The 26,795-nt window shown below is 42.0% G+C and overlaps 1 protein-coding gene across 3 annotated transcripts; it reads left to right on the forward strand.

Moving 5' to 3' along the window:
* The first annotated feature begins 5,773 nt into the window (after nucleotides 1-5,773).
* LOC121536504 (CD276 antigen) lies at nucleotides 5,774-23,218 on the forward strand. 3 transcript variants are annotated; one of them, XM_041843831.2, is made up of 6 exons: nucleotides 5,774-6,095; nucleotides 14,254-14,312; nucleotides 19,628-19,939; nucleotides 20,055-20,366; nucleotides 20,987-21,114; nucleotides 21,351-23,218. In XM_041843831.2, the coding sequence occupies exons 1-6, from the start codon at nucleotides 5,932-5,934 to the stop codon at nucleotides 21,411-21,413; spliced, it is 1,038 nt and encodes a 345-aa protein (XP_041699765.1). In that variant the 5' UTR covers nucleotides 5,774-5,931; the 3' UTR covers nucleotides 21,414-23,218. The 3 variants fall into 3 exon arrangements, with proteins under 3 accessions (XP_041699765.1, XP_041699766.1, XP_041699764.1); XM_041843832.2 differs by having other exon boundaries at nucleotides 21,354-23,218; XM_041843830.2 differs by having other exon boundaries at nucleotides 5,777-6,095; nucleotides 21,348-23,218.
* Nucleotides 23,219-26,795: the final 3,577 nt, after the last annotated feature.

The following is a 26,795-nucleotide window of genomic DNA, read 5'->3' on the forward strand; positions in this document are numbered from 1 at the left end:
CAGTGTATGATCGCTGGGTGATTCGTTTTAAGTCTAATACTGCGGGTAATGGAGTCGCCAATGACTAGGGTTTTCAATTTGTCAGAGCTAATGGTGGGAGCCTTCGGCGTCTCAGACCCCGTAACGGGAGGAGTAGAGACAAGAGAAGACTCAGACTCAGACTCCGACTCGCTACATAATGGGGAAAACCGGTTGAAGGTTTCTGTCGGCTGAATGAGCGACACCGGTTGAGCATTCCAACAGTATTTCCCTCCAGAAGCCAAGAGAAAGTTGTCCGGCTGCGGGGACTGTGCGGGGGGATTTATACTAACGTTACTGTCTGTACTTACTGGTGGCACAGACGCTGTTTCTTCCTTTCCTACACTGAAATTACCCTTGCCTAACGATTGCGTCTGAAGCTGGGCTTGTAGCACAGCTATTCTCGCCGTAAGGCGATCGTTCTCCTGTATATTATGAGTACAGCGACTGCAATTAGAAGACATCATGTTAATGTTACTACTTAGCTTCGGCTGTTGAAGATGTTGACGAACCATGTCCAGATAAAGCGTCCGGAGTGAAAAAGTTGAATAAGGGGAAAAAAGTTGCGATGGAAAAAAGGAAAAATAAAGTAAAGTTGGCAGCTAAAACGCACAGGAAAATGACTCTTCTGTCTCGGGATAAAACGTCCGGGGTGAAAAAGTTTAACGAAAAAAGATGAGTGAGGACAAAACTAAAAAGTTGGTAAATTTGTTGAACACAGAGATTGATTAAACGTTTATTAAAAGTAAAACGTGAATAGTTTGGCAGGTAGCCAAGTAGCAACAAACAGCACAGCAGCACGGAGACAATGCGGAAGCGAGACGGAAGTCACGTGCACGTTTTGGGCTTCTGGGATTGGGCTTCTGGGATTGGGTAACAATTAACATTAAGTACCTTACTGTTATTTTTTTTCAATTAAAATGGAGAAAAAAAAGAAACAGAAATACACAAAAGTATGTGGACACCCCTACAAATTAGTGGATTCGGCTATTTCAGCCACACCCGTTGCTGACCGGTGTATAAAATCGAGCAAACAACCATGCAATCTCCATAGACAAATATTGGCAGTAGAATGGCCTTACTGAAGAGCTCAGGGACTTTCAACGTGACACCGTCATAGGATGACACCTTTCCAACAAGTCAGTTCGTCAAATTACTGCCCTGCTAGAGCTGCCCCGGTCAACTGTAAGTGCTGTTATTGTTAAGTGGAGTCTAGCAGCAACAATGGCTCAGACACAAAGTGGTAGGCCACACAAGCTCACAGAACGGGACCACCGAGTGCTGAAATGCTTAGCACATAAAAATCGTCTGTCCTCGGTTGCAACACTCACTACCGAGTTCCAAACTGCTTCTGGAAGCAACGACAGAACAAAAACTGTTCGTCGTGAGCTTCATGAAATGGGTTTCCATGGCCAAGCAGGCGCACACAAGCCTAAGATCACCAAGCACAATGCCAAGCGTCAGCTGGAGTGGTGTAATGCTCGCCACCATTGGACTCTGGAGCAGTGGAAACGTGTTCTCTGGAGTGATGAATCACACTTCATCATCTGGCAGTGCGATGGACAAATCTGGGTTTGGCGGAAGCAGGAGAACGCTACCTGCCCCAATGCTTAGTGCCAACTGTAAAGTTTGGTGGAGGAGGAATAATGGTCTGGGGCTGTTTTTCATGGTTCGGGCTCCTTAGTTCCAGTGAAGGGAAATCTTAATGCTACAGCATACAATGACATTCTAGACGATTCTGTGCTTCCAACTTTGTGGCAACAGTTTGAGGAAGGCCCTTTCCCGTTTCAGCATGACAATGCCCCCATGCACAAAGCAAGGTCCATACAGAAATGGTTTGTCGAGATCGGTATGGAATAACTTAACTGGCCTGCACAGAGCCCTGACCTCAACCCGATCAAACACCTTTGGGATGAATTTGGAACGCCGACTGCGAGCCAGTCCTAATCGCCCAACATCAGCGCCCGACCTCACTAATGCTCTTGTGGCTGAATGGAAGCAAGTCACCACAGCAATGTTCCAACATCTAGTGGAAAGCCTTCCCAGATGGCAGCAAAGGGGGTACCAACACCATATTAATGCCCATGATTTTGGAATGAGATGTTCAACGAGCAGGTGTCCAAATACTTTTGGTCATGTAGTGTAGCTTCTTAGCAAAGAGCAATTTCTCAAGCAAGAACTTTGCTAGGACTGTCTGGAAGTGGTCTGAGTGAGGGGCCTAATTGGATGAGCTTAATGGGAGGGATATATAATGTGAAAACTAGCTGTAAACAAACATTTAAAAAAAAGAAGTAACAATAAAATAACAATAACGAGGCAATATACAGGGGGTACCGGTACCGAGTCAATGTGCGGGGGTACAGGTTTGACGAGGTAATTGAAGTAATATGTACATGTAGGTAGGGGTAAAGTGACTATGCATAGATAATAAACAGCGAGTAGGAGCAGCGTTAAAAAAAAAATGGGGGGGGTCAATGCAAATAGTCCGGGTAGCCATTTGATTAACTGTTCAGCAGTCTTATGGCTTGGGGACAGAAGCTGTTAAGGAGCCTTTTGGACCTAGACTTGGCGCTCCGGTACCGCTTGCCGTGCAGTAGCAGAGAGAACAGTCTATGACTAGGGTGGCTGGAGTCTTTGACAATTTTTTGGGCCTTCCTCTGACACTGCCTAGTATAGAGGTCCTGGATGGCAGGAAGCTTGGTCCCAGTGATGTACTCTGTAGCACCCTTCGGGCAGAAAGTTAACAAGAATATGTGCTCTTGAAAGGAGGAATATAATGGTCAATATCAACTTAATTAGGTATAATACAACTTTATTTGTCATTTCATTTAAATGTGTTGTGCGAATTTCAGGGAAAATATTGTCTTTTTTTTTTTACACTGTCCCAAGCAATGGGTCTATAATCTTGAGATTTGGTTCTGGGTTGAGGCAATGTTGACCTCTCTGATGTAGATCTACTGCCCTCTGGTGGCATGTGCCTTAATGCCACAGCTCATTTATGCCAGTGCAAGTAATTACTGTACCAATTTATTAGGGTCATTATGAGAAAAAGACAAGGATATCTGGGTGGTCGATGAAGTTGATGTAGGCTATTCCATCAGATTCCACAGTTATAATGCCAGATACATTTGATTGACAACTAAGAGATTAACCAAACTAACCAAATGACATCTGCAGTATCTCTAGCTGTAGCCAACGAAAAACGATATGTGGGGAAAAAGTCGGTCACTCACCCACTCCTCCAATGACATGACATCCTCCCAGCAGCTAGCTAGCTTGCTAACGTTACGCTCCGTGTTTTTAGCTTGCTGAATAAATAGCTAGTTACATAAATAGATACGCTAGCCCTGGGTGTCAAGCTCAATCTGTGCACGGGTCATATTGAAAAAACAATGAATTCACGGGCCAGACATACCTATTTGTTTTGACCAAAAATCGTCCAACTATGACCCAAACTGGACATTGTTTTATTAGAAAAAATATTTCCCTTTATAATGTTCACTTACACTGAACAAAAATATATAAACGCAACATGTAGTGTTGGTCACATGTTTCATGAGCTGAAATAAAAGATCCCAGAAATGTTCCATACGCACAAAAAGCTTATTTCTCTCAAATGTTTTGCACAAATTTGTTAACATCCCCATTAGTGAGCATTTCTCCTTTGTGTGGCATATCAAGAAGCTGATTAATCACCATGGTCATTACACAGGTGCATCTTGTGCTGGGGACAACAAAAGGCCACTATTAAATGTGCCATTTTGTCACACAACCCAATGCCACAGATGTCTCAAGTTTTGAGGGAGTGTGTAATGGCATGCTGACTGCAGGAATGTCCACCAGAGCTGTTGCCAGAAAATGTTATGTTCATTTCAACTTTGTTTTAGAGAGAATTTGGCAGTGCGTCCAACCGGCCTCACAACTGCAGACCACGCGTAACTATGCCAGCCCAGGACCTCCACATCCAGCTTTTTCACCTACAGGATCGTCTGAGTCCAGCCACCCGCACAGCTGATGAAACTGTGGGTTTGCCCGACTGAATAATTTCTGCACAAACTGTCAGAAGCCGTTTTAGGGAAGCTCATCTGCGTGCTTGTCATCCTCACCAGTGTCTTGACCTGACTGCAGAGTTAAGCGTCGTAACCGACTTCAGTGGGCAAATGCTCACCTTCGATGGCCATTGGCACGCTAGAGAAGTGTGCTCTTCACGGATGAATCCCAGTTTCAACTGTACCTGGCAGATGGCAGACAGCGTGTATGGCATTGTGTGGGTGAGCGGTTTGCTGATGTCAATGTTGTGAACAGAGTGCCCCATGGTGGCGGTGGGGTTAGGTTATGGGCAGGCATAAGCTACGGACAACGAACACAATTGCATTTCATCTATGGCAATTTGAATGCACAGAGATACCGTGACGAGATCCTGAGGCCCATTGTTGTGCCATTCATCCGCTGCCATCACCTCATGTTTCAGCATGATAATGCATGGCCCCATGTCGCAAGGATCTGTACACAATTCCTGGAAGCTGAAAATGTCCCAGTTCTTCCATGGCCTGCATACCCACCAGACATATCACCCATTGAGCATGTTTGGGATGCTCTGGATTGACGAGTACGATAGCGTGTTCCAGTTACCACCAATATCCAGCAACTTCACACAGCCATTGAAGAGGAGCGGGACAACATTCCACAGGCCACAATCAACAGCCTGATCAACTCTATGCAAAGGAAATGTGTCACGCTGCATGTGGCAAATGGTGGTCAAACCAGATACTGACTGTTTATTTTATTTATTTTATCTGTGACCAACAGATGCATATATGTATTCCTAGTCATGTGAAACCCATAGATTATGACCTAATTTATTTATTTCAATTGACTGATTTCCATATGTGAACTGTAACTCAGTAAAATATTTTAAATTGTTACATGTTGCGTTTATATTTTTGTTCAGTGTATGTACATAGGATGCTGTATATAGCATTTTCATATATTGAAACAAAAGATGCGATAAATAATATTTGTCCAGCCTTTGCTCCTATGTATTGTAGTTGAGTAGCCAATTTAGGCTACTGCTCAAATGTTGCTGTAATAGGCTTACACGTTTCTCTTTTGCATGGTGTTTTGTTGCAGGTTTTGTTGTTTGGTTATTAATTGTCAAGCTTTAAAACCTGAAGCCAGACTGCAACATTTAGTAGTCTAGCTATGACTGTGCCATTTGTCTGTACACTTCCACTCTGCTGCGCGCTGTAAATGCGAGCGCATCAGTCTGTAATTTCATAAAGTAGATGACTCAACAGTTGACTAATTTATACTAGCTGTGTGATCATTCCCCTTGCTAGTTTGATTGGATTGACATTCCCCAGCCTTAGTTACAGTCGTCAGTTTTTGTTCAAAATATTGAGTCATGTAAACTGAAACGGTGCATTCCTAATGGGTGGTGCCAGCAAACAATGTACCAGGCCAGCTGTGCAATATTTTTTGGACTACCAAGAAATGTATTAGTGAATTATATTATTCATGCATTGAACTGCATCCATATATTCTGCCAACAATGCCTTACTGTACATCATGGGATTCTGAGTAAAATACAAAAATGAGAGAACACCTCACTCTGACCATTTTACTCGCCGTAGCAGAGCTGGTTAGGCTGTTTTCATGTTATCTAGAGCGTTGGTGACCTTGACTGTGCTGCTGGCAACAATTTAATAATGTTTTTTTTTTTTGCTGATGTCATATTCAGCGTGTGTTGCAGATTCGTAAATTCCAGTTATTCTGCGGTCTGGCACACTCAGACGAGAGTGCCCTGAAATCGGAGTAGATAGCCAGAGTTCATTTATTAATTGTCTGCTTGTTTCATATCTGCAAAGTAGTTAAAACGCTGTGTACTCCACTTTAATTTCTGGGACCGCAATCATGACGTCAAAGAAAAATACATCAACCAAAGTTCGACAGTTGACACTGCCGACTTCGTTCGACGTTCCACTCACTTCACGTTTGCCGTCCAACCAGGATACACGAAGAACTTTGATCTCCTGTTATCATTCATTCTCATTTCTGTTGAAAATGGAAACCTATCGGTAAGTTAATGATGATATGTTCATGCAATATACTTTGACTAGATCGGTAGTAATAAATTTTAAGTGAATTTCATTCATGTGTGTGTGTGCGGAGGGAATTAAGCTATGATTGATATTTCACATCACAAAACATTATTAGGTAACACTTCATTTTAAGGGGTCTTTATTACAGTGTAAATACACGTATTGTAGTTCATTGTAAGAACTCATAGTTACACTGTAATGACAACATGTAACTAACTGGTGTTAATTGCAGTAGGTATTTACAGAGGTGTAACAACAAATGCTTGTCACCATGCTTGTCACAAATTCACCAATTTCTACTCAACTGCATCCGATTCAGTACTAACTGTCACAAAGTTGTAATCTCATGTGGACAGATACGCTGTGTCCGATATTACAAGGGTTGGAGGATCAATAGGCTCCATTTACCTACCAGGGCAGTGTTGCCAACAAATTTTCAGGGGAAGTTGCTAGAGGCAGGTCGATTTGTTGCTAAAAGTTGCTAAATGACGTTGTGATGTCATTACGTAGAATACACAATAACATTACTCAAATTGACTGGCCATCTCTGCCACAAATATGATTTGACATTTGTTAGTTTAGATTTGTTTGTTTATTATCACATATTTGTATCTGCTAAATGACAAAAATGTAAAATAATATAAACACAACACATTCTATATGATCAGATATTTGTATTTTAAAATCAAATCAATCTTTATTTGTCACATACACGTGTTTAACAGATGTTATAGCGGGTGTAGCGAAATGCTTGTGCGTCTAGCTCCGACAGTGCAGTAATATCTAACAAGTAATATCTAACAATTTCACAACATATACCTAATACACACAAAACTAGTAAGGAATGGAATTTAAGAAAATATACATATATGGACAAGCAATGACAGAGCGGCATGGACTAAGATACAGTAGAATATTATAGAATAGAATGCAGTTGATACATGAGTAGTGCAAGATATGTAAACATTATTAAAGTGACTGTAAACATTATTAAAGTGACTAGTGTTCCATTTCTTAAAGTGGCCATTGATTTCAATAGGCAGCATTAGCCTCTAATGTGCTAGTGATGGTTATTTAACAGTCTGATGGCCTTGAGATAGAAGCTGTTTTTCATTCTCTCGGTCCCAGCTTTGATGCACCTGTATTGACCTCGCCTTCTGGATGATAGCGGGGTGAACAGGCAGTGGCTCGGGTGGTTGATGTCCTTGATGATCTTTTTGGCCTTCCTGTGACATCGGGTGCTGTATGTGTCTTGGAGGGCGGGTAGTTTGCCCCCGATAATGCGTTCGGCAGACAGCACCACCCTCTGGAGAGCCCTGCGGTTGCCGTACCAGGTGGTGATACAGTCCGACAGGATGCTCTCAATTGTGCATCTGTAAAAGTTTGTGAGGGATTTAGGTGCCAAGCCAAATTTCTTCAGCCTCCTGAGGTTGAAGAGGCTCTGTTGCGCCTTCTTCACCACACTGTCTGCGTGGGTGGGCCATTTCAGTTTGTCGGTGATGTGTACGCCAAGGAACTGGAAGCTTTCCACCTTCTCCACTGCGGTCCTGTCGATGTGGATAGGGGGGTGCACCCTCTGCTGTTTCCTGAAGTCCACGATCATCTCCTTTGTTTTGTTGACGTTGAGTGAGAGGTTATTTTCCTGGCACCACACTCCCAGAGCCCTCACCTTGTTGGTAATCAAGCCTACTACTGTTGTGTCGTCTGCTAACTTGATGATTGAGTTGGAGGCGTGCTTGGCCACGCAGTCATGGGTGAACAGGGAGTACAGGAGGGGGCTGAGCACGCACCCTTGTGGGGCCCCAGTGTTGAGGATCAGCGAAGTGGAGATGTTGTTTCCAACCTTCACGCTTGGAGGGTACTATGGTGTTGAATGCTGAGATGTAGTCAATGAACAGCATTCTTACATAGGTATTCCTCTTGTCCAGATGGGATAGGGCAGTGTGCAGTGTGATGGCGATTGCATCGTCTGTGGATCTATTGGGGCGGTAAGCAAATTCAAGTGGGTCTAGGGTGACAGGTAAGGTAGAGGTGATATGATCCTTGACTAGTCTCTCAAAGCACTTCATGATGACAGAGGTGAGTGCTACAGGGCGATAGTCATTTAGTTCAGTTACCTTTGCTTTCTTGGGTACAGGAACAATGGTGGCCATCTTGAAGCATGTGGGAACAGCAGACTGGGAAAGGGAGAGATTGAATATGTCCATAAACACACCAGCCAGCTGGTCTGCGCATGCTCTGAGGACGCGGCTAGGGATGCCATCTGGGCCGGCTGCCATGCGGGGATTAACATGCTTAAACGTCTTAATCACGTCAGCCATGGAGAAGGAGAGGCCACAGTCCTTGGTAGTGGGCCTCGTCAGTGGCACTGTGTTATCCTCAAATCGGGCGAAGAAGGTGTTTAGCTTGTCTGGAAGCGAGACGTTGGTGTCGGCGACGTGGCTGGTTTTCCTTATGTAGCCCGTGATTGTCTGTAGACCTTGCCACATACGTCTTGTGTCTGAGCCGTTGAATTCCGACTCCACTTTGTCTCTATACTGATGTTTTCCCAGTTTAATTGCCTTGCGGAGTGAGTAGCTACACTGTTTGTATTCTGCAATATTCCCAGTCACCTTGCCATGGTTGAATGCGGTGGTTCACGCTTTTAGATTGGCGTGAATGCTGCCATCTATCCACGGTTTCTGGTTAGGGTTGGTTTTAATAGTCACAGTGGGCACAACATCACCCATATACTTCCTGATAAACTCAGTCACCGTTTCAGTGTATTCGTCAAAAAAAATTCGGAAGCAACCCGGAACATATCCCAGTCCGCGTGATCAAAACAATCTTGAAGCGTGGATTCCGATTGGTCACACTAGCGTTGAATAGTCCTTAGCACTGGTATTTCCTGTTTGAGTCGTGGTCAGATTTGCCGAAAGGAGGGCGAGGGAGGGCCATATAACCATCCCGGAAGTTCGAATAGCAATGGTCGAGGATTTTGGCAGCGCGAGTACAACAGTCGATATGTTGATAGAACTTCGGCAGCCTAGTCCTCAAATTTGCTTTGTTAAAATCCCTGGCTACAATAAATGCAGCCTCAGGATATGTGGTTTCCAGTTTGCATAAAGTCCAGTGAAGTTCTTTGAGTGTCACGTTCGTTTAAGGACGGGTCAGACCAAGGCGCAGCGTGATATGCATACATGTTTATTTACAATGAATAAACACACGACAAAACAACAAACCAAACCAAACGTGAAGTCCAAAGGCTGAACACAAAACTAGCCTAAACACGGAACAAGATCCCACAACTACCTAGTGCCAATAAGCTGCCTAAGTATGATCCCCAATCAGAGACAACGAGCGATAGCTGCCTCTGATTGGGAACCACACCGGCCAACATAGAAATACACATACTAGATAACACACCTAGAATATACACAACATAGAATATACACACCCTGACTCAACATATAAGAGTCCCCTGAGTCAGGGCATGACAGTACCCCCCATAATATGGTGGCCTCCTCTCTTACCCGGCACTCCTCCTCCCGTGAGGACTCCTCCGGGAGCCCCCACGAGTTAGGGAACAGAAACTCGTCGTCGTCGTCATCCTCCGACTCCTCAGTATAATACTGTTCCCACTCCTCTTCCCATGGTCGTAGGGACCCAATCTGGAAACCAACCGGGTGCAGTGGTCGGGGCTCTTCTCTCTCGCTCCCCGACCACCCCTTTAGCCCCCCCAATTTTTTTTATTGGGGCTGCTTCTCGGGCTTCCTCCTCGGCCGGCTTCCGTGTTGCCGTTGCTCCTCTCCTGCCTGGGCTTCCTTCTTCGCCCAGGGTCCTTTTCCCGCAAATATCTCCTCCCATGACCAAATCTTCCCCACCTGTGTCCATGGTGTTCGGTCCTCCTGGGCACGCTGCTTGGTCCGTGTTTGGTGGGATCTTCTGTCACGTTCGTTTAAGGACGGGTCAGACCAAGGCGCAGCGTGATATGCATACATGTTTATTTACAACGAATAAACACACGACAAAACAACAAACGAAACGTGAAGTCCAAAGGCTGAACACAAAACAAGCCTAAACACGGAACAAGATCCCACAACTACCTAGTGCCAATAGGCTGCCTAAGTATGATCCCCAATCAGAGACAACGAGCGACAGCTGCCTCTGATTGGGAACCACACCGGCCAACATAGAAATACACATACTAGATAACACACTTGGAATATACACAACATATAATATACACACCCTGACTCAACATATAAGAGTCCCCTGAGTCAGGGCGTGACATTGAGGGCCGTCGTGGTATCAGGGGGGATATACACGGCCGTGACTTTAACCGAAGAAAATTATCTTGGCATTTGATTTTGAGATATTCTAGGTCGGGTGAACAAAAGGACTCGAGTTCCTGTATGTTACTACAATTACACCATGAGTCGTTAATCATGAAACACACACCTCCGCCCTTCTGCTTCCCGGAGAGATATTTATTCCTGTCTGCGCTATGAACTGAGAATAATACAGGATGTATTATTTTTTACATTATTAGCTCAGAAAGTGTTTTGTATCATTACTTTCTGAGCTAATAATGTAAAAAATAATACATAAAAAAAACAAAATACTGCAAAGTTTCCTAAGAGTTAGTCGCGAGGCCGCCATCTGCGTTGGTGCCAGGTTGAACCACAACAAATTGAATTATTGAACAATTACACATTACATTTGATTTATTTTCATATTAACTAGTAAACCTACACATTATGAACAATTATAGTTTTAAGCAGTGTATTGGTAGTTAGTTAACACGCTACCTAACTGATCAAGAATTATAGGTACAAGCTAATAACAAGGTATATATGCTATCTTATTGAACAAGCAACTTAACTCAAATGATGTGTGTGCTAGGCATCTCTCTCCAGCTCTCTGGCCTGCTGCTGCCTGTGCACGAGCTGAGCGCCTGCTGCTGACGTCACTCACAATGCACTTTTGCAGCCAGGCACGTGTGTTGTGACTGAGTGTGTGACAGAGAAAATCATTTTTGTGTCATTTAGAGGGAAAATGCGTGGTCCTCTGTAGGTCAGCTGGTAGAGCACGGCGCTTGTAACGCCAGGGTAGTGGGTTCGATCCCCGGGACCACCCATATGTAAAAATGTATGCCCACATGACTGTAAGTGGCTTTGGATAAAAGCGTCTGCTAAATGGCATATTATTATAATTAGCGTTTGAGTCACTTTTCAAAAGTTGCTAAAAGTTCCAAATAATTTTTTTAAAGTATCTAAATGTGTTGCTAGGTGCTGTTTAAAAAGAAAGTTTCTAGGGTAGTCTGAAAAGTTGCTAAATCTAGCAACAAAATTGCTAAATTGGCATCACTGTACCAGGGAATGCGCACTCTTCAAAATCACCACTCAATGTTGTTGCTAGCACTTGCCCCCAAAAAGTGTACCATGTTGAGTTCACATTTTGTTACATTACAGCCTTATTCCAAATTGGATTAAATTGTTTTTTCCCCTCGTCAATCTACACACAATACCCCATAATGACAACGCATTACACAGGATTTAGCTACTTAAAATGAAAAAACTCTTGAGGGGTACTTACTTGTAATTACTGTGTACTTATATAGTACATTACCCATCCTGACAACCTGGCCCTTATTTTAAGACTTCCGGAAGCACCATCTGCATAATTACAACGTAATTAGTAGGTGTTACAGAGGATTTAGCTAGCTAAAATTAAGTGTATCTTGAGGTGTACTTAATTGTAATTAGTGTACCTGCAAAGTACGTTACACATTCTGACAATCTAATTGGCAGCTTCTGAAAGTGCCATCCAAGTGAGAAAATAAACATGCTTATATACCTCAGAGTACATATCTGTAATATCTGCAGAAGTACAAGGTTGTCACTAGTTGTTACAAAGGATTTAGCTTTTTAAAGTTAAGTGTAACTTTATATACTGAACAAAAATAAACGTAACATGCAACAATTTTAAAGATTTTACTGAGTTACAGTTCACATAAGGAAATCAGTCAATTGAAATAAATAAATGAGTCCCTAATCTATGGATTTAACATGACTGGGAATACAGATATGCAACTGTTGGTCACAGATACCTTAAAGAAAAAGTAGGGGCGTGGATCAGAAAACCAGTCAGTATCTGGTGTGACCACCATTTGCCTCATGCAGCGCAACATATCTCCTTCGTATAGAGTTGATCAGGCTGTTGATTGTGGACTGTGGAATGCTGTTCCACTCGTCTTCAATGGCTGTGTGAAGTTGCTGGATATTGTCTGGAACTGGAACACGCTGTCGTACACATCGATCTAGAGCATCCCAAACATGCTCAATGGGTGACATGTCTGGTGAGTATGCAGGCCATGGAAGAACTGGGACATTTTCAGCTTCCAGGAATTGTGTACAGATCCTTGCAACATGGGGCCATGCATTATCATGCTGAAACATGAGGTGATGGCGGCAGATTAATGGCATGACAACGGTCCTCAGGATCTCGTCACTGTATCTCTGTGCATTCAAATTGCCATTGATAAAATACAATTGTGTTTGTTGTCCATAGCTTAAGCCTGCCCATACCATAACCCCACCGCCACCATGGGACACTGTTCACAACATTGACATCAGCAAACCGCTCGCCCACACAACGCCATACACGTGGCCTACAGCTGTGAGGCTGGTTGGACGTACTGCCAAATGATCTAAAACGACATTCGAGGCGGCTTATGGTAGAGAAATTAATATTCATTTATCTGGCAACAGCTCTGGTGGGCATTGCTGCAGTCAGCATGCCAATTACACGCTCCCTCAAAAGTTGAGACATCTGTGGCATTGTGTTGTGTAACAAAACTGCACATTTTAGAGTGGCCTTTTATTGTCCTCAGCACAGGGTGCACCTGTGTAATGATCATGCTGTTTAATCAGCTTCTTGATATGCTACACCTGTCAGGTGGATAGATTATCTTGGCAAAGGAGAAATGCTCACTAACAGGGATGTAAACACATTTGTGCACAACATTTTACAGAAATAACCTTTTTGTGAGTATGGAACATTTCTGGGATCTTTTATTTCAGCTCATGAAACATGGGACCAACACTTTACATGTTGCTTTTATATTTTGGTTCAGTATATGGCATGCTGTTCTAACAATGGATGCTATAGTATAACATGCAAACACTTTAATATTCACACAGCAGGAATATCGAAGTAGCTAGAGAGAGAAATAGAAGGCCTAGGCACTGAAGATGTATGTCCCTCTCTCAGGCCAAGCTACATATCTTATCTGATCTACGAAGGCACTGTTACTAGGCTACTAGGGCATAAGTGCACATGCAGATAGGATTTGGCCATTCTGGAACTTCTAGAAACTTTGCAATGTTGCCCTCTAATACAGCAGTACATCTAAGGCCATACATTGCAGCGGTAACATACAAACAATATAAACCTGATAACCACACTAACCCGAGGTAGCATGCACGGGATACACACAAACACAGAATATCCCCAAATTTACATACCAATGGATGCACACAACACTTTTAGTAAGGAAACAGCATGTTAAAGGTCCGTCAGTATCAAACACTTGCTTCTTTCTGAAGACGGCAGGTGAACACGCTCTAACTTGGTGTGCGGGGCTGAGCCCTGGAGTGCGTCCAAGCGCCCTGATTGGTTGGATGAACAGAGGTGTGAAGGATCTGAAGGCCAATTGGATTGAGAGGGCCGGCCTTTTTTACAATACCCGCGCTGTATCTGCGAGCTGTTGGCTAGAGCGCACGTGCGATGGAAACCCATTTAACTTTTATTTTCTATTCGGTACATGGGAAGTTATTTTTATATGCACTACGTAATCACGCACAGCATTTTACCAGCAACAAGGCAATTTGATGGAAAATGCGCAGGAAAATGTGCATATTGTTTTTATGCAGATTTTAGAATATTTGCATGAAAATCTGTCGCCAATTGGATGGAAACCTAGCTAGTGTCTTTTTACATGTATGTTCTAAACAATATCCTAAATCTAAAGCAATCCACCAATCAGACAATATCAACCCACCATCTATCCTGCAATGCAATTTGTGATTCTATTATGGTTCTTCATGTTGATCAGCAAGCCTCTGACATATGTATCCATTTTCACCTTCAGAACACACATTGTCATGTGGACTGTCCTGGGGTTAGCAGCAGTCTTCCTGTCTGCCTCAGGTAAGTTATTCTCATAGCCTCAATAGAGACATGGTGTAGATGCAAAGTTTAGGAGGGGTGGTAATGGTCAGCAATAAATCACAATTGCTTATAGTGTTATGTTGTCTTAAACTCATGTCTCTTGTTGTAACACATCCTCATCCTCTGTGGATATTAAGTATATCTTCAACTGAGACATGGTTCTAAGGTGAAGGTCATTATTTCTGGTTTCCTCAATGAAGACTGTTTATCAAGCAGAATCTTAATAATTGCAGTTGTCTCATCTCAAAACCTTTTTGTCACTCCCACACATACTCCCACACATCCTCAGTTCTCCTTTCTACTCCCCCTCCTGTGTGTGTGTGTGTGTCTGTCTGTGTGTGTGTGTGTGTGTGTGTGTGTATAGTAAAATCCCAGTCCTCCATCTATGTGTGTGTGTTTACAGTAACATCCCATTCATCCATCTATGAGTTTGTGTTTACAGTAACATCCCATTCATCCATCTATGAGTTTGTGTTTACAGTAACATCCCATTCATCCATCTATGAGTTTGTGTGTGTTTACAATAACATCCCAGTCATCCATCTACAATACTATTTATTTTGTGTTCTTGTTCTGAGAGTCACATGCACGTATACACTTCTCTTTTTATATCTCAATGAAGACTGTATATTAAGCAGGCCCACACATACACCTACACACCCCCTGTTCTCCTTTGAGAGAGAGAGATATCACTTTCATTATTACTGTCTTGCTGCATTGACGGCTTCAGGACAGGAAGAGACTTGATCTGAGTTCAAGGTCAGCAAATCATTGTTTACTCCAAATGGAAAACATTTCGCAAAACAAACAAAAATGGTTTATATTGGAAAACTTCAGCCTAGGTCTTACCAGGACACACAGGACACCCAGCGAGCCCTTCCACAGCAAGCCAGGCTATGCTCTTTCATTTACATATGTTCTTATAATGTCCGAGAGACCCTCTAGGCCAGGGATGGGCAACTTTGATGGGGGTGGGGGCCACAAAAATGGAACTCATCATGAGGGGGCGCAGTGGCTTGTGGGTCTGCCTACCACATCCATATCCCCCACCCCCACCCACCTACCTTGCGAGCAGAACATTTTAGCAGCCCCCCTCATGACAGCGAAGAGAAAACATTTACGTTTTAAAGTTTATTTCCTGCAATTCTGTGCATTTTGCCATGGGGTGTAGAGAAAATGTTGCCGTTTTATAACTCAATTCCTGCAATTCTACACATTTTGCCATAGGGTGGAAGCAAATGTTTGCTGTTTTTAATATGATAACTGATGATCAATCGGTAATTCGACCATGCTTACTACAAGTTTAGATAGCTGGCCACTAGACTAACTTACCAATCTAAAAACATTTAGCTGACATGGGCTAATTGAGTGACTGCTGATGCACAACCACATTTTGAAATTGCACCTTGTGTATTCTATTATTCTAACTCTCAACAGTAAGTTGAGACCCCGACTGAGTTCCTGTGTGTGAAATTGGTCCGCGGGCCTACAAATGTTGCCCATCCCTGGGCCATTGTCATAGTCCTGGAAGGCCGATGCCGCTTGTTCCATAGTCAATAAATCCATGAATTCCCTTAACCAAATGTCCATGCTGAAGCACTGCGGTTTACGCTCTTTCCAATTCATAAGTATTGTCCATTTGACTGATAGGAAGGCCAATGCAATGATACGCTGCGTGGTTCTAGGTTGGACCTTTTCTGTAGCCTGAAAAGTCAGGACACCTGAAATGGAGCTGAAACTGTCCCGGGGAAAACGGGATGGTCACCCTAACACACACGGTCAAATTACTAGACTAGGCTACAATGTGTAGGCCTATTACTTCAAATAGGCCTACCGGTAGCCAGTGATGTAGTGGTAAAAAAAAACTGTTTGACGGCTGCAGTAAAAAAAATTATGCTCCCTATACTTTCAGTGCATTTTTAAATGCATCAGGTCGCTAACAGCCTGGTACTCAGCACTCTATTCTCCTTCTAACCACTCTGACATTAATGCAAATGCAATTGAAAATCACATCAAAACACTTATCTTCAAAACAGTATCGTGCTTTTGAAACACACCTCACTGTGATGATCAATTTAAAGAAAGAAGTTCAACAGCAGGTTGAAACTGAGTGGAAAACATGGTCGTTGTGGATGTTGTTTCAAAGCCTAATACAACGAGATGGACAGCGCTTTCTAAGGTGATGATTAATTAAAAACATCCATATGCCTATTAGAGCTTATTCATAGGCCTAAATATGAGCCCAAGCCCGAATTAAAGAATTGAATTAAAATAATGACTTTGCCTTTATACAATACATAGCCTACCGCATATTACGCACAGCAGAAAAACATAAAACAAAACTGATTTAAGATGTCTTTGGTACAAAATTGGTTTAGCCTATACTCCAAAATTAAACAAATTTTAGTAATCACCTTTGAGTGTGGACTGTATTATTATGCATACTGGATGGACTGGTTACCTTATACTATACTCCAAACTCTTTCTCCACGAGTCTGGGAGAGAACGTATAGACTTAGGCGATGCTGTTGGTTCATTGATTGTGCAGGGCGGCTTACAGAGTTAGCCTACAATTGTAGTGAATTTGTATTTTATTTTGAAAAGCCTAGTTGTAGGGCATTTTTTTATATTTTCATAATTCATAGGCTGACTCATTACCTTTAGCTATACAGAATATCTCACCACCGCGCATTTACATCTCCTCCCCTCTCTCTCATTCAACAGTTTAATAATTAAATATGTTTCGTTGTGAAAAAACATGTTACTATCGATGTTCCCAACCAGATTTCACTTGGTTTCCCAAATTAAGAATGGGTAGTTCCAGGAACAGGGTTGAGAGCCCATGGCATACAGAGTTTGGGCGGAATATCACCTGAGTGAAAGTGTTCTTAAAAGCCCAGACATTTCTATATGCAATCCCGTGTGAAAGCAGAGTTTTGATGGTTGCCACTAAAAAGAGGAGGATCCCAGCTGCTACTATATTTATTATTTATTTCTCAGCTGCTCATATTAAGCACATGCTCCGCTATAAAACCGAAGTAGCCTACCCGGCAAAATTGAAAAACTTACTGGCGGGAAAGAGGCATCCATTCGCTATTCGAGTGCATACGGCTGACATGTACTGTATATTTTCCCCTGCCCCTGTTCCTGCCCATTTGATGGATTAACTTGGCAAAGGAGAAATGCTCACTAACAGGGATGAAATACACATTTGTTCACAAAATCTGAGCGAAATAAGCTTTTTGTGCGTATGGAATTTCAGGGATTTCTGGGCTATATTTTTTAGGCTCATGAAACATGGGACCAACACTTTACATTTATATTTTTGTTCAGTGTAGTTAGGCCAGACATCTACAAAAGAAGCCTAGACTGACAGAGACACACACAGACTCCAAATAAGCTTTTAGCTAATTGTTGGTTAAGGGCTTGTAAGTAAGCATTTCACTGTAAGACAAATAAAATGTGATTTGATTTACATGTTGCATTTATATTTTTGTTCAGTGTAGTTACTGGGATGTTACTGGAAACACACACACACACACACTCATAGATGGATGATTGGGATTTTACTGCACACACACTCGCAGTCTTGTTTAACTAACCTTGTGGGGACACACAATGTACAGTGCATTCGGAAAGTATTCAGACCCCTTGACCTTTTCCTCTGTGAAGATGGGAGAGCCTTCCACAAGGACAAACATCTCTGCAGCACTCCACCAATCAGGTCTTTGTGGTAGAGTGGCCAGACGGAAGCCACTCCTCAGTAAAAGGCACATGACAGCCTGCTTGGAGTTTGCCAAAAGATTCTCTGGACTGATTAAACCAAGATTGAACTATTTTGCCTGAATGCCAAGCATCACGTCTGGAGGAAACCTGGCACCATCCTTACGGTGAAGCATGGTGGTGGCAGCATCATGCTGTGGGGATGTTTTTCAGCAGCAGGGACTGGGAGACAGGATCGAGGGAAAGATGAACGGAGCAAAGTACAGAGAGATCCTTGATGAAAACCTGCTCCAGAGCGCTCAGGACCTCAGACTGTGGCTAAGGTTCAGCTTCCAACAGGACAACGACCCTAAGCACACAGCCAAGACAATGCAGGAGTGGCTTCGGGACAAGTCTATGAATGTCCTTGAGTGGCCCAGCCAGATCCCGGACTTGAACCCAATCGAACATCTCTGGAGAGACCTAAAAATAGCTGTGCAGCGAAGCTCCCCATCCAACCTGACAGAGCTTGAGAGGATCTGCAGAGAAGAATGGGGGAAACTCCCCAAATACAGGTGTGCCAAGCTTGTAGCGTCATACCCAAGAAGACGCGTGGCTGTAATCGCTGACAAAGGTGTGTCAACAAAGTACTGATTAAGGGTCTGAATACTAATGTAACTGTGATATCAGTTTTTTATTTTTAATCAATTTGCAAACATTTCTAAAAAGCTGTTTTTCCTTTGTCATTATGGGGTATTGTGTGTAGATTGATGAGGGGGGAAAAAACAATTGAATCCAGTTTAGAATAAGGCTGTAATGTAAAAACAAAAGTGGAAAGAGTCAAGGGGTCTGAATACTTTCCGAATGCACTGTATAACCATTCAAAATCCTATTTTCCCTAACCCAAAACCTAGCATTAACCCTAACTCGTAACTCCTAACCCTAAACCTAATTCTAACCCTTATTCTACCTTAACCCTAAACCCCCTAGAAATAGCATTTGAGCTTGTGGGGACTAACAAAATGTCCCCAGTTGGTGAAATCTTTGTTTCTTTTACTATTCTTGTGGGGACTATACCCACAAGTAGAGTTAAACACATCCATAGATGAATGACTGGGATTTCACTGTAAAACACACACACACACACACACACAGGAGGAGTAGAAAGGAGAACTGAGGATGTGTGGAAGTTAGTGTGGGTGTGACAAAAAGTTATAAAGACAATTGACATCAGATTAAGATTCTGCTTGATAAACAGTCTTCATTGAGATATAAAAAGTGTGCGTGTGTGTGCTTGTGTGTGTGTGTGTGGTTCCAATAGTGTGCAGTATCATGTTTATTGGCAAACAAAATGTGTTGTGATATTGCACAATAACCGTTGAGAGAAACCACATTCTGGACGTTTGCCCAAACATCCTTTTTAGAGTCTGGTTCTTCTTGTTTCCTGTACTCCTCTGTACTGAGGGGAGATTTTCTAAGCCACTTTTGCCATTTTCTTATCTTGTGAAAGACCAATGCAACTTCCCCAAAACATTATTGAAATTAACCTTGAGAAATTGAATCTGCTCAACTGGGCTTTTTTTATATTGTAGCCCATTTGGAGCGGCTCCAAGCTATTGTGGGACAGAATGTCCTCCTGCACTGCCCCTGCGAGAAGACAAACGAGAGAACGGACATTAAATGGCAGTTAGAAGACCATACCATTGTGCTTCACCACAATAACAGGAATAACACCACAACCATCGGGGAGGGATACGAAAACAGGGTCAGTCTCTTTCTGAATGAAGACAGGGGCAACTGTTCCCTGCTCCTCTCAGGCATCACTGTCGCAGACAATGGGATGTACAAATGCTACATTAAAGCCAATACTTGGAACTACTTTCGCATCACTCTGCATGTTGCTGGTAAGCCATTTGTTGTTCATTCAGTCATTCTGCTATTGGTTGATTTATTTGTCCCCCCCCTCCCCCTTTGTACTTCATAAGTGACTCCATTTCAGGCATGCTCTCTCCTCTCCAGCGAGCTACAGTGTATGTATGCACCAGGTACCAGACAAGGCTTCGGTGGGTTCCGGAGGGGGAGAGGGGTTCGGGGTGTACCAGTGTAAAGCCTCCGGGGGATACCCAACGGGCCAGATTCACTGGAAGATGGATGGACATCCTCTGGTGAACATCTCCAGGAGGGATGAGACCCACCTGGATAACTCTACAGGACTCTACAGTCTGACGAGCAACCTGACCATGGAGCTGAGTCAAGGTGAAAAACTGCAGTGTATGGTGAAGAACACATACCATGCCTCTAACCTCAGCTCCAGCTGCAATGAAACGCCTGGTGAGTACAGGAGATGAGTGACACCAGTAGACATAACACAGCAGTAGTAAATCATGGTAGTCAGGGTCTGGAGTTTCAGCCCCATGGTGATTTCATTGAAGAATGTTGGTTAGGGTGTCAGCTTGTACCCAAAAGTCCCAAAACATCTGCATAGGAATGCATGAGAATGAAAAGCTAGGAGTGGGTGCATGCGTATGTGTGTGAAAGTGCGTGAGCAATCTAGGGGCAAGCCCAGGCATAAAAACAGAAAAGGAAAAACCTAATCTCTAAACTAGAGTGAAACTATAGAGAAACAACAGCATTATCTTTGAGACTAAACTATTAGCATTACCAATGTGTAGAGAATAGTGTTTCCTCTGACTCAACACAAATGTTTGGATAAGAAAATGAAGGAGCTGGATCCACAGTGATGTGTTGAGTATTAGACAAAGAAAGTTGCACTGCTGTTGCATATAGGGAGGAGGTTAGTGTTTTATTTGGAAAGCCTTCTCACCACTTGGTCAAGTTTCAAATTCCTCAACTTTTTGGCTTCTCCGTCTCTCATCTAAAACATGTTTTTGGAGTGTGTCATAGTTTGTATTAACTATTTATATGTTTTCTGTTTCATCTCTGCTTTCCAGGATCCAGTAGAAATAGTCTCAGTAAAGTAGCAGTAGGTGTGTCTGTCAGCGTGGTTGTGATGCTTGTTGCGGGAGTCCTGCTGGTGATCTTCTTACTGACTAGATGTCATCGGCGTGAAAGGCCAACGGTGAGCTCTTGTCCTCATTATACCACTGTGTTATCTGTCCAAGTGTTAATGCTATAAAAATCACCAGCATCTGGGCACAAATCAGAGAGCAAACTGCAATGGTTTATCCATTAAAGGTGTTTGAATTACAAAAATACAAAAAACGAATAAGACTTTGATATTGATGCACCTAAATAGTGATTGAATAGAGCGGTTTCAGTCTTATCAGTCTCATGTTTTGTTTTCCCTGGTAGAAGCAGAGAGACACGGAGGAAGGAAACGTGACCCAGCCGTTGAACATCTATGAAGACTCTGTCTGAGTGTGTCTTCTCCCTCCGATACAACAATCTCTCCTCAACTGACGGACGACAAAATGGAGGGATGGTGACTTGCAACGAGAGGAACTAAAACTTAAGATAATGCCTGTGTTAAAAGTAGCACTGTAGAGCAACATTGTGCAATGTGTTGTACTGTCATGTCTGAACTATATTCTGTGGCCGTAATGCAACGAGGCCACGAGCACCTGAATGTGTTGTACTGTCATGTCTGAACTATATTCTGTGGCCGTAAATCAACGAGGCCACGAGCACCTGAAAGTGGTTCATCACGGTTTGCCCCAGTTCGGTGACACTGAACTGACCCGAGTTACAAATACAATGACGAGGGTTATGTACAAAATGAGGCCATGGAGACAAGTTTTAGGAAGTGAAAGGGATGAGGGGAACAGCATGATGCATGATGGGAGAAATGACTGTGGTCAATGGACTGAACATGAGCTGGACTCAGTAAATGAAGTCCAGAGAAATCCCAATAAATAAAGTAGGCCTAAGGCAGCCTGTAAATTGCAATTCTAGAGTTGACTAACTACAGGTGCATTCACATTTCTAAGAAGAGAAGCAGATGATACAGGACTACTATAGTTAACAGCCATCATGGAAACTCTTGTTACATACATCTTGTTTTATACATCTACCGCTATCTATCTTCCTGGTGTTAACCATTTTAATCATGTTGATAATTAATGTTGATAATTCATGTTTCATGTACAGCAGTCATTTCACCTTTTAAATGTGAATTTAATTATCTGAATATGTGAAGAATTTGACATTATCAATGTTTTCATTGCTTTTTATGATGTCGCTTGCTGTGAACCAAGCATGTCATGGAATGACTACATCTAAAGATTAGTAACACTTACAAATGTCAAGCAAATTCTTTGCTTGCTCCAGCTCTATGGTTATGGTTGGTCCAGGGTCAGTTTTGTTGTATTATTAACCATATTGTTTAAGCTTACGACATAGGAAGAGCTGATCGGAAATCAGGGAAATAAAATTAGTTTTTATAGGTCTTGTCCTGAGGAACCAATCCAAGATTCACATCTGTGTTCATATTTATTTTGTGATCAAGTTATTTTTTGGTTGACAGGAGCAAAGAAAAGGATCAACAGATACAAAACCACATATACAATATATCCCCCCCCCCCCTTTCCACCCACATGACCTGCTTATTTGAGTACAAATATCAAAGTAGTGATTTTAAACTGTTAATTGTTGTAGTCCATATGTTAATACTCTGATTTTGCACCATGCAGTCGAGAGAATGACAGTTCAAGTTGAGCTATGTCCATTAATGTGGAAATCCATTGCTGATGTGTCAGAGTGTGTTGGCTGCTGTTAGGCCGGCAAGCCAAATCCTTTGTTGCCTGGGTGTTAGGTACAGTGTAGTTAGTCATCATTAAGCAGTAGGACATTGGAAAGACAAGGGATGGGTTTAGATAAAATGCTTGATAATGATGAAGCCACAGATTGCCAAAAGGAGAAAATCTGTGTTAATATTTTTATACCACTTTTATACCACTTGTTTTTTATACTGTAAGTGACAATTCTGGCTATAAAAAATAGAAACATAAAAAGTAATCTATTAAATGCATTTTAATGTTTTTCTGTGTGAGAAAGTGCTGTTCAGTCGTTTGTAGTGTTGGAAAGTAGCTGAAATTGTCTGCCCTCTTCCAAGAAAAACAGTTATGTTGGTGTTTCTTTTTTAAATAAACTGTATGTACTGTGAATTTGAAATGGCATAATAAACGCTATATTAAATGCCATAATAAACCTTATATTAAAGCACAGCATTGATTTTCACTGCTACGCAGATGATACACAACTTTACATTTCTGTGTCACCAGAGGATTCTAGCTCCATGGATACATTAGACTGTATTAGAGATTTAAATACTTGGACGGCTCACATCTTCTTCCAGCTAAATCAAGACCGAGGTACTTATTGTTGGAGCCAAAGCACAGAGCATCTAGCCGCACACTTTAAGTAACGGGCAATAAAGATGAACTAAATTTCTAACCACACATTAGGAATGTGACCAAAATAGCTTTTTACCACCTGAGGAACATTTCCAAGTTGAGGCCTTCTCTCTCAGGATGATACAGAGAGACTCATCCATGCTTTTATTACAAGCAGGTTTGACTACTGTAATGCTTCTGTCTGGTCTACCCAAGAAAGACATTAGTCAACTGCAAAATATACAGAATGCTGCAGTACGGGTACTGACCAAGACCAGATGGAGAGCACACATTACACCGGTTTTAAGGTCTCTGCACTGGCTGCCTGTGAATTTTATAATTAATTTAAAGATTATTCTATTGGTTTTTAAATCAATCCACGATTGTGCACTCCAATACATGTCAGACATGCTTTTAAGTTATGTACCCAGTAGGTCCCTCAGGTCCTCTGGCACTGGCCTTTTAACTATCCCAAAGCCTTGGACCAAGAGGCACGAAGAGGCAGCCTTTAGTTATTATGCCCATAGCCTGCCAGAGAACCTGAGGCCTTAGCTTTGCTTTTCCTTAGGGTGATTTTTAGTTGTTCAGTTTGTGTCATTATTTTTGTTGTTTTATATCTTATGTTTGTTGTGTAGTAAATAATTCAGCTTTTATTTTCATTCTTTTTTTTTGTAAAGCACATTGCGTTGCATTCCATGTCTGAAATGTTCTGTATAAATAAAGCTTGATTTGATTTGATTAAATGCCATCATAAACGCTATATTTAATGCTACATTCTAATCGTCCCTTTGTCTGAGATGCCCTCTGTCACAATGACTTTAAGGATTTACTCTTAGCAAGAGTCAATACAGTTTCAACACTATATTTCCGAGACCAATTAAAACCTCATTAAATTGTTGATTTATCTATGGCATGCCATTCATATGCAGCCAAGCCATAGGTAAGTCAACAAGAGAATGTGGTATCTCAGCTTACTCATCATCATAAATCAGCCTTGGTCTGATTTCTACTAGAGCAGACAGGTATACTGTAGTCTTGTTCATGTAAAATATCAAGGTCTCAATTTAAGCTATACTAGACCTCACCTAAAAGCTGCAAAATAAGGAGTTACCTTACTATAACCTTAATCACAAATTTGTAGATATAGTTGTATCTAGTTTTATAATAAATATTAAACAATGTAGCTATATAGTTTACACAGAGGGCAGGGCAGGGCACACCCATACTCATAATAGGTTATATGCGTGTTACAGTCATCACAGGCTTATGTCAACCACCACCTTCACTGGTTTCTCTATTACTAACAGATGGTATTACCTACTATCCATCTACTATGTACTTTAAATGTCAATATTCGACTAATAATAACTTAAAATCTATACATCCTTGACAGATGTCTTCGTACGTGTCCTGGCAGTTTCAGGATCAATATAATTTCTCTCTCGAGATACTATGATCTATGTTCAAGATGATATCCAAGAATGAAATCTGAAAGGTCAAGAGCACAGGAGGTTGGTGGCACCTTAATTTGGGAGAACGGGCGTGTGGTAATGGCTGGAGTGGAATAGTATCAAATACATCACACACGATGCCATTCCATTTGCTCCGTTCTGGACACTATTATGAGCCGTTCTCCCCTAGCTTCCTGTGGTGAAGAGTGGATATGAAAATGTTAGCCACGTCCTGGTTTGTCTAGTTTCATCAACTGTTGTATAAGTGATATGGAACATGAAAAGAAAATCCCTGCATTTCCAGTTTCGTTGAGATAACTATTGTTAGAACATGAAATTCCCTCTGCCTCTTCCTAGACAAACCTGTTTGTGTAATCCTCAGAGGACAGATTCAGCTTAACATTTAGTAATCAATGCTTCCCACAGTTGTGTCAAGTTGGCTGGTGGACCATTCTTGATACACACAGAAACTGTTGAGCGTGAAAAACCCAGCAGCGTTGCAGTTCTCTACACAAACCGGTACGCCTGGCACCTACTACCATACCCCGTTCAAAGGCACTTCAATCTTTTGTCTTGCCCATTCACCCTCTGAATGGCACACATACACAATCCATGTCTCAATTGCCTCAAGGCTTAAAAATCCTTCTTTAACCTGTCTCCTCCCCTTCATCTACACTGATTGAAGTAGATTTAACAAGTGACATCAATAAGGGATCATAGCTTTCACCTGGTCAGTCTATGTCATGAAAAGAGCAGGTGTCCTTCATGTTTTGTACACTCAGTGTATATACAGTTGAAGTCGGAAGTTTACATACACTTAGGTTGGAGTCATTAAAACTTGTTTTTCAACCACTCCAAACATTTCTTGTTAACAAACTATTATGACATTTTGAGTCAATTGGAGGTGTACCTGTGGATGAATTTCAAGGCCTACCTTCAGACTCAGTGCCTCTTTGCTTGACATCATGGGGGTGCTTTGCTGCAGGAAGGACTGGTGCACTTCACAAAATGGATGTCATCATGAGGAAGGAAAATTATGTGGATATATTGAAGCAACATCTCAAGACATCAGTCAGGAAGTTAAAGCTTAGTCGCAAATGGGTCTTCCAAATGGACGATGACCCCAAGCATACTTCCAAAGTTGTGGCAAAATGGCTTAAGGACAACAAAGTCAAGGTATTGGAGTGGCCATCACAAAGCCCTGACCTCAATCCTATAGAACATTTGTGGGCAGAACTGAAAAAGCGTGTGCGAGCAAGGAGGCCTACAATCCTGACTCAGTTACACCAGCTCTGTCAGGAGGAATGGGCCAAAATTCACCCAACTTATTGTGGGAAGCTTGTGGAAGGCTACCCGAAACGTTTGACACAAGTTAAACAATTGAAAGGCAATGCTACCAAATACTAATTGAGTCTATGTAAACTTCTGACCCACTGGGAATGTGATGAAAGAAATAAAAGCTGAAATAAATCACTCTCTACTATTATTCTGACATTTCACATTCTTAAAATAAAGTGGTGATCCTGACCTAAAACAGGGAATTTTTACTAGGATTAAATGTCAGGAATTGTGAAAAACTGAGTTTAAATGTATTTGGCTAAGGTGTATGTAAACTTCTGACTTCAACTGTGTGTATATATATATATATATATATATATATATATATATATATATATACACTGCTCAAAAAAATAAAGGGAACACTTAAACAACACAATGTAACTCCAAGTCAATCACACTTCTGTGAAATCAAACTGTCCACTTAGGAAGCAACACTGATTGACAATAAATGTCACATGTGTTGTGCAAATGGAATAGACAACAGGTGGAAATTATAGGCAATTAGCAAGACACCCCCAATAAAGAAGTGGTTTTGCAGCTGGTGACCACAGACCACTTCTCAGTTCCTATGCTTCCTGGCTGATGTTTTGGTCACTTTTGAATGCTGGTGGTGCTTT

Source organism: Coregonus clupeaformis, chromosome 23 (assembly GCF_020615455.1).
Source record: "Coregonus clupeaformis isolate EN_2021a chromosome 23, ASM2061545v1, whole genome shotgun sequence".
In the NCBI taxonomy this organism is placed as follows: domain Eukaryota; kingdom Metazoa; phylum Chordata; class Actinopteri; order Salmoniformes; family Salmonidae; genus Coregonus; species Coregonus clupeaformis.

Bases quoted from the DNA above. Each gene is read 5' to 3' on its own strand.
- LOC121536504 (XM_041843830.2), top strand. From the start codon at position 5,932: ATGACGTCAAAGAAAAATACATCAACCAAAGTTCGACAGTTGACACTG. The intron at 14,313-19,627 runs GTAAGTTATTCT...TTTATATTGTAG, and splicing joins AGTCTTCCTGTCTGCCTCAG to CCCATTTGGAGCGGCTCCAA. The intron at 19,940-20,054 runs GTAAGCCATTTG...TCTCCTCTCCAG, and splicing joins CATCACTCTGCATGTTGCTG to CGAGCTACAGTGTATGTATG.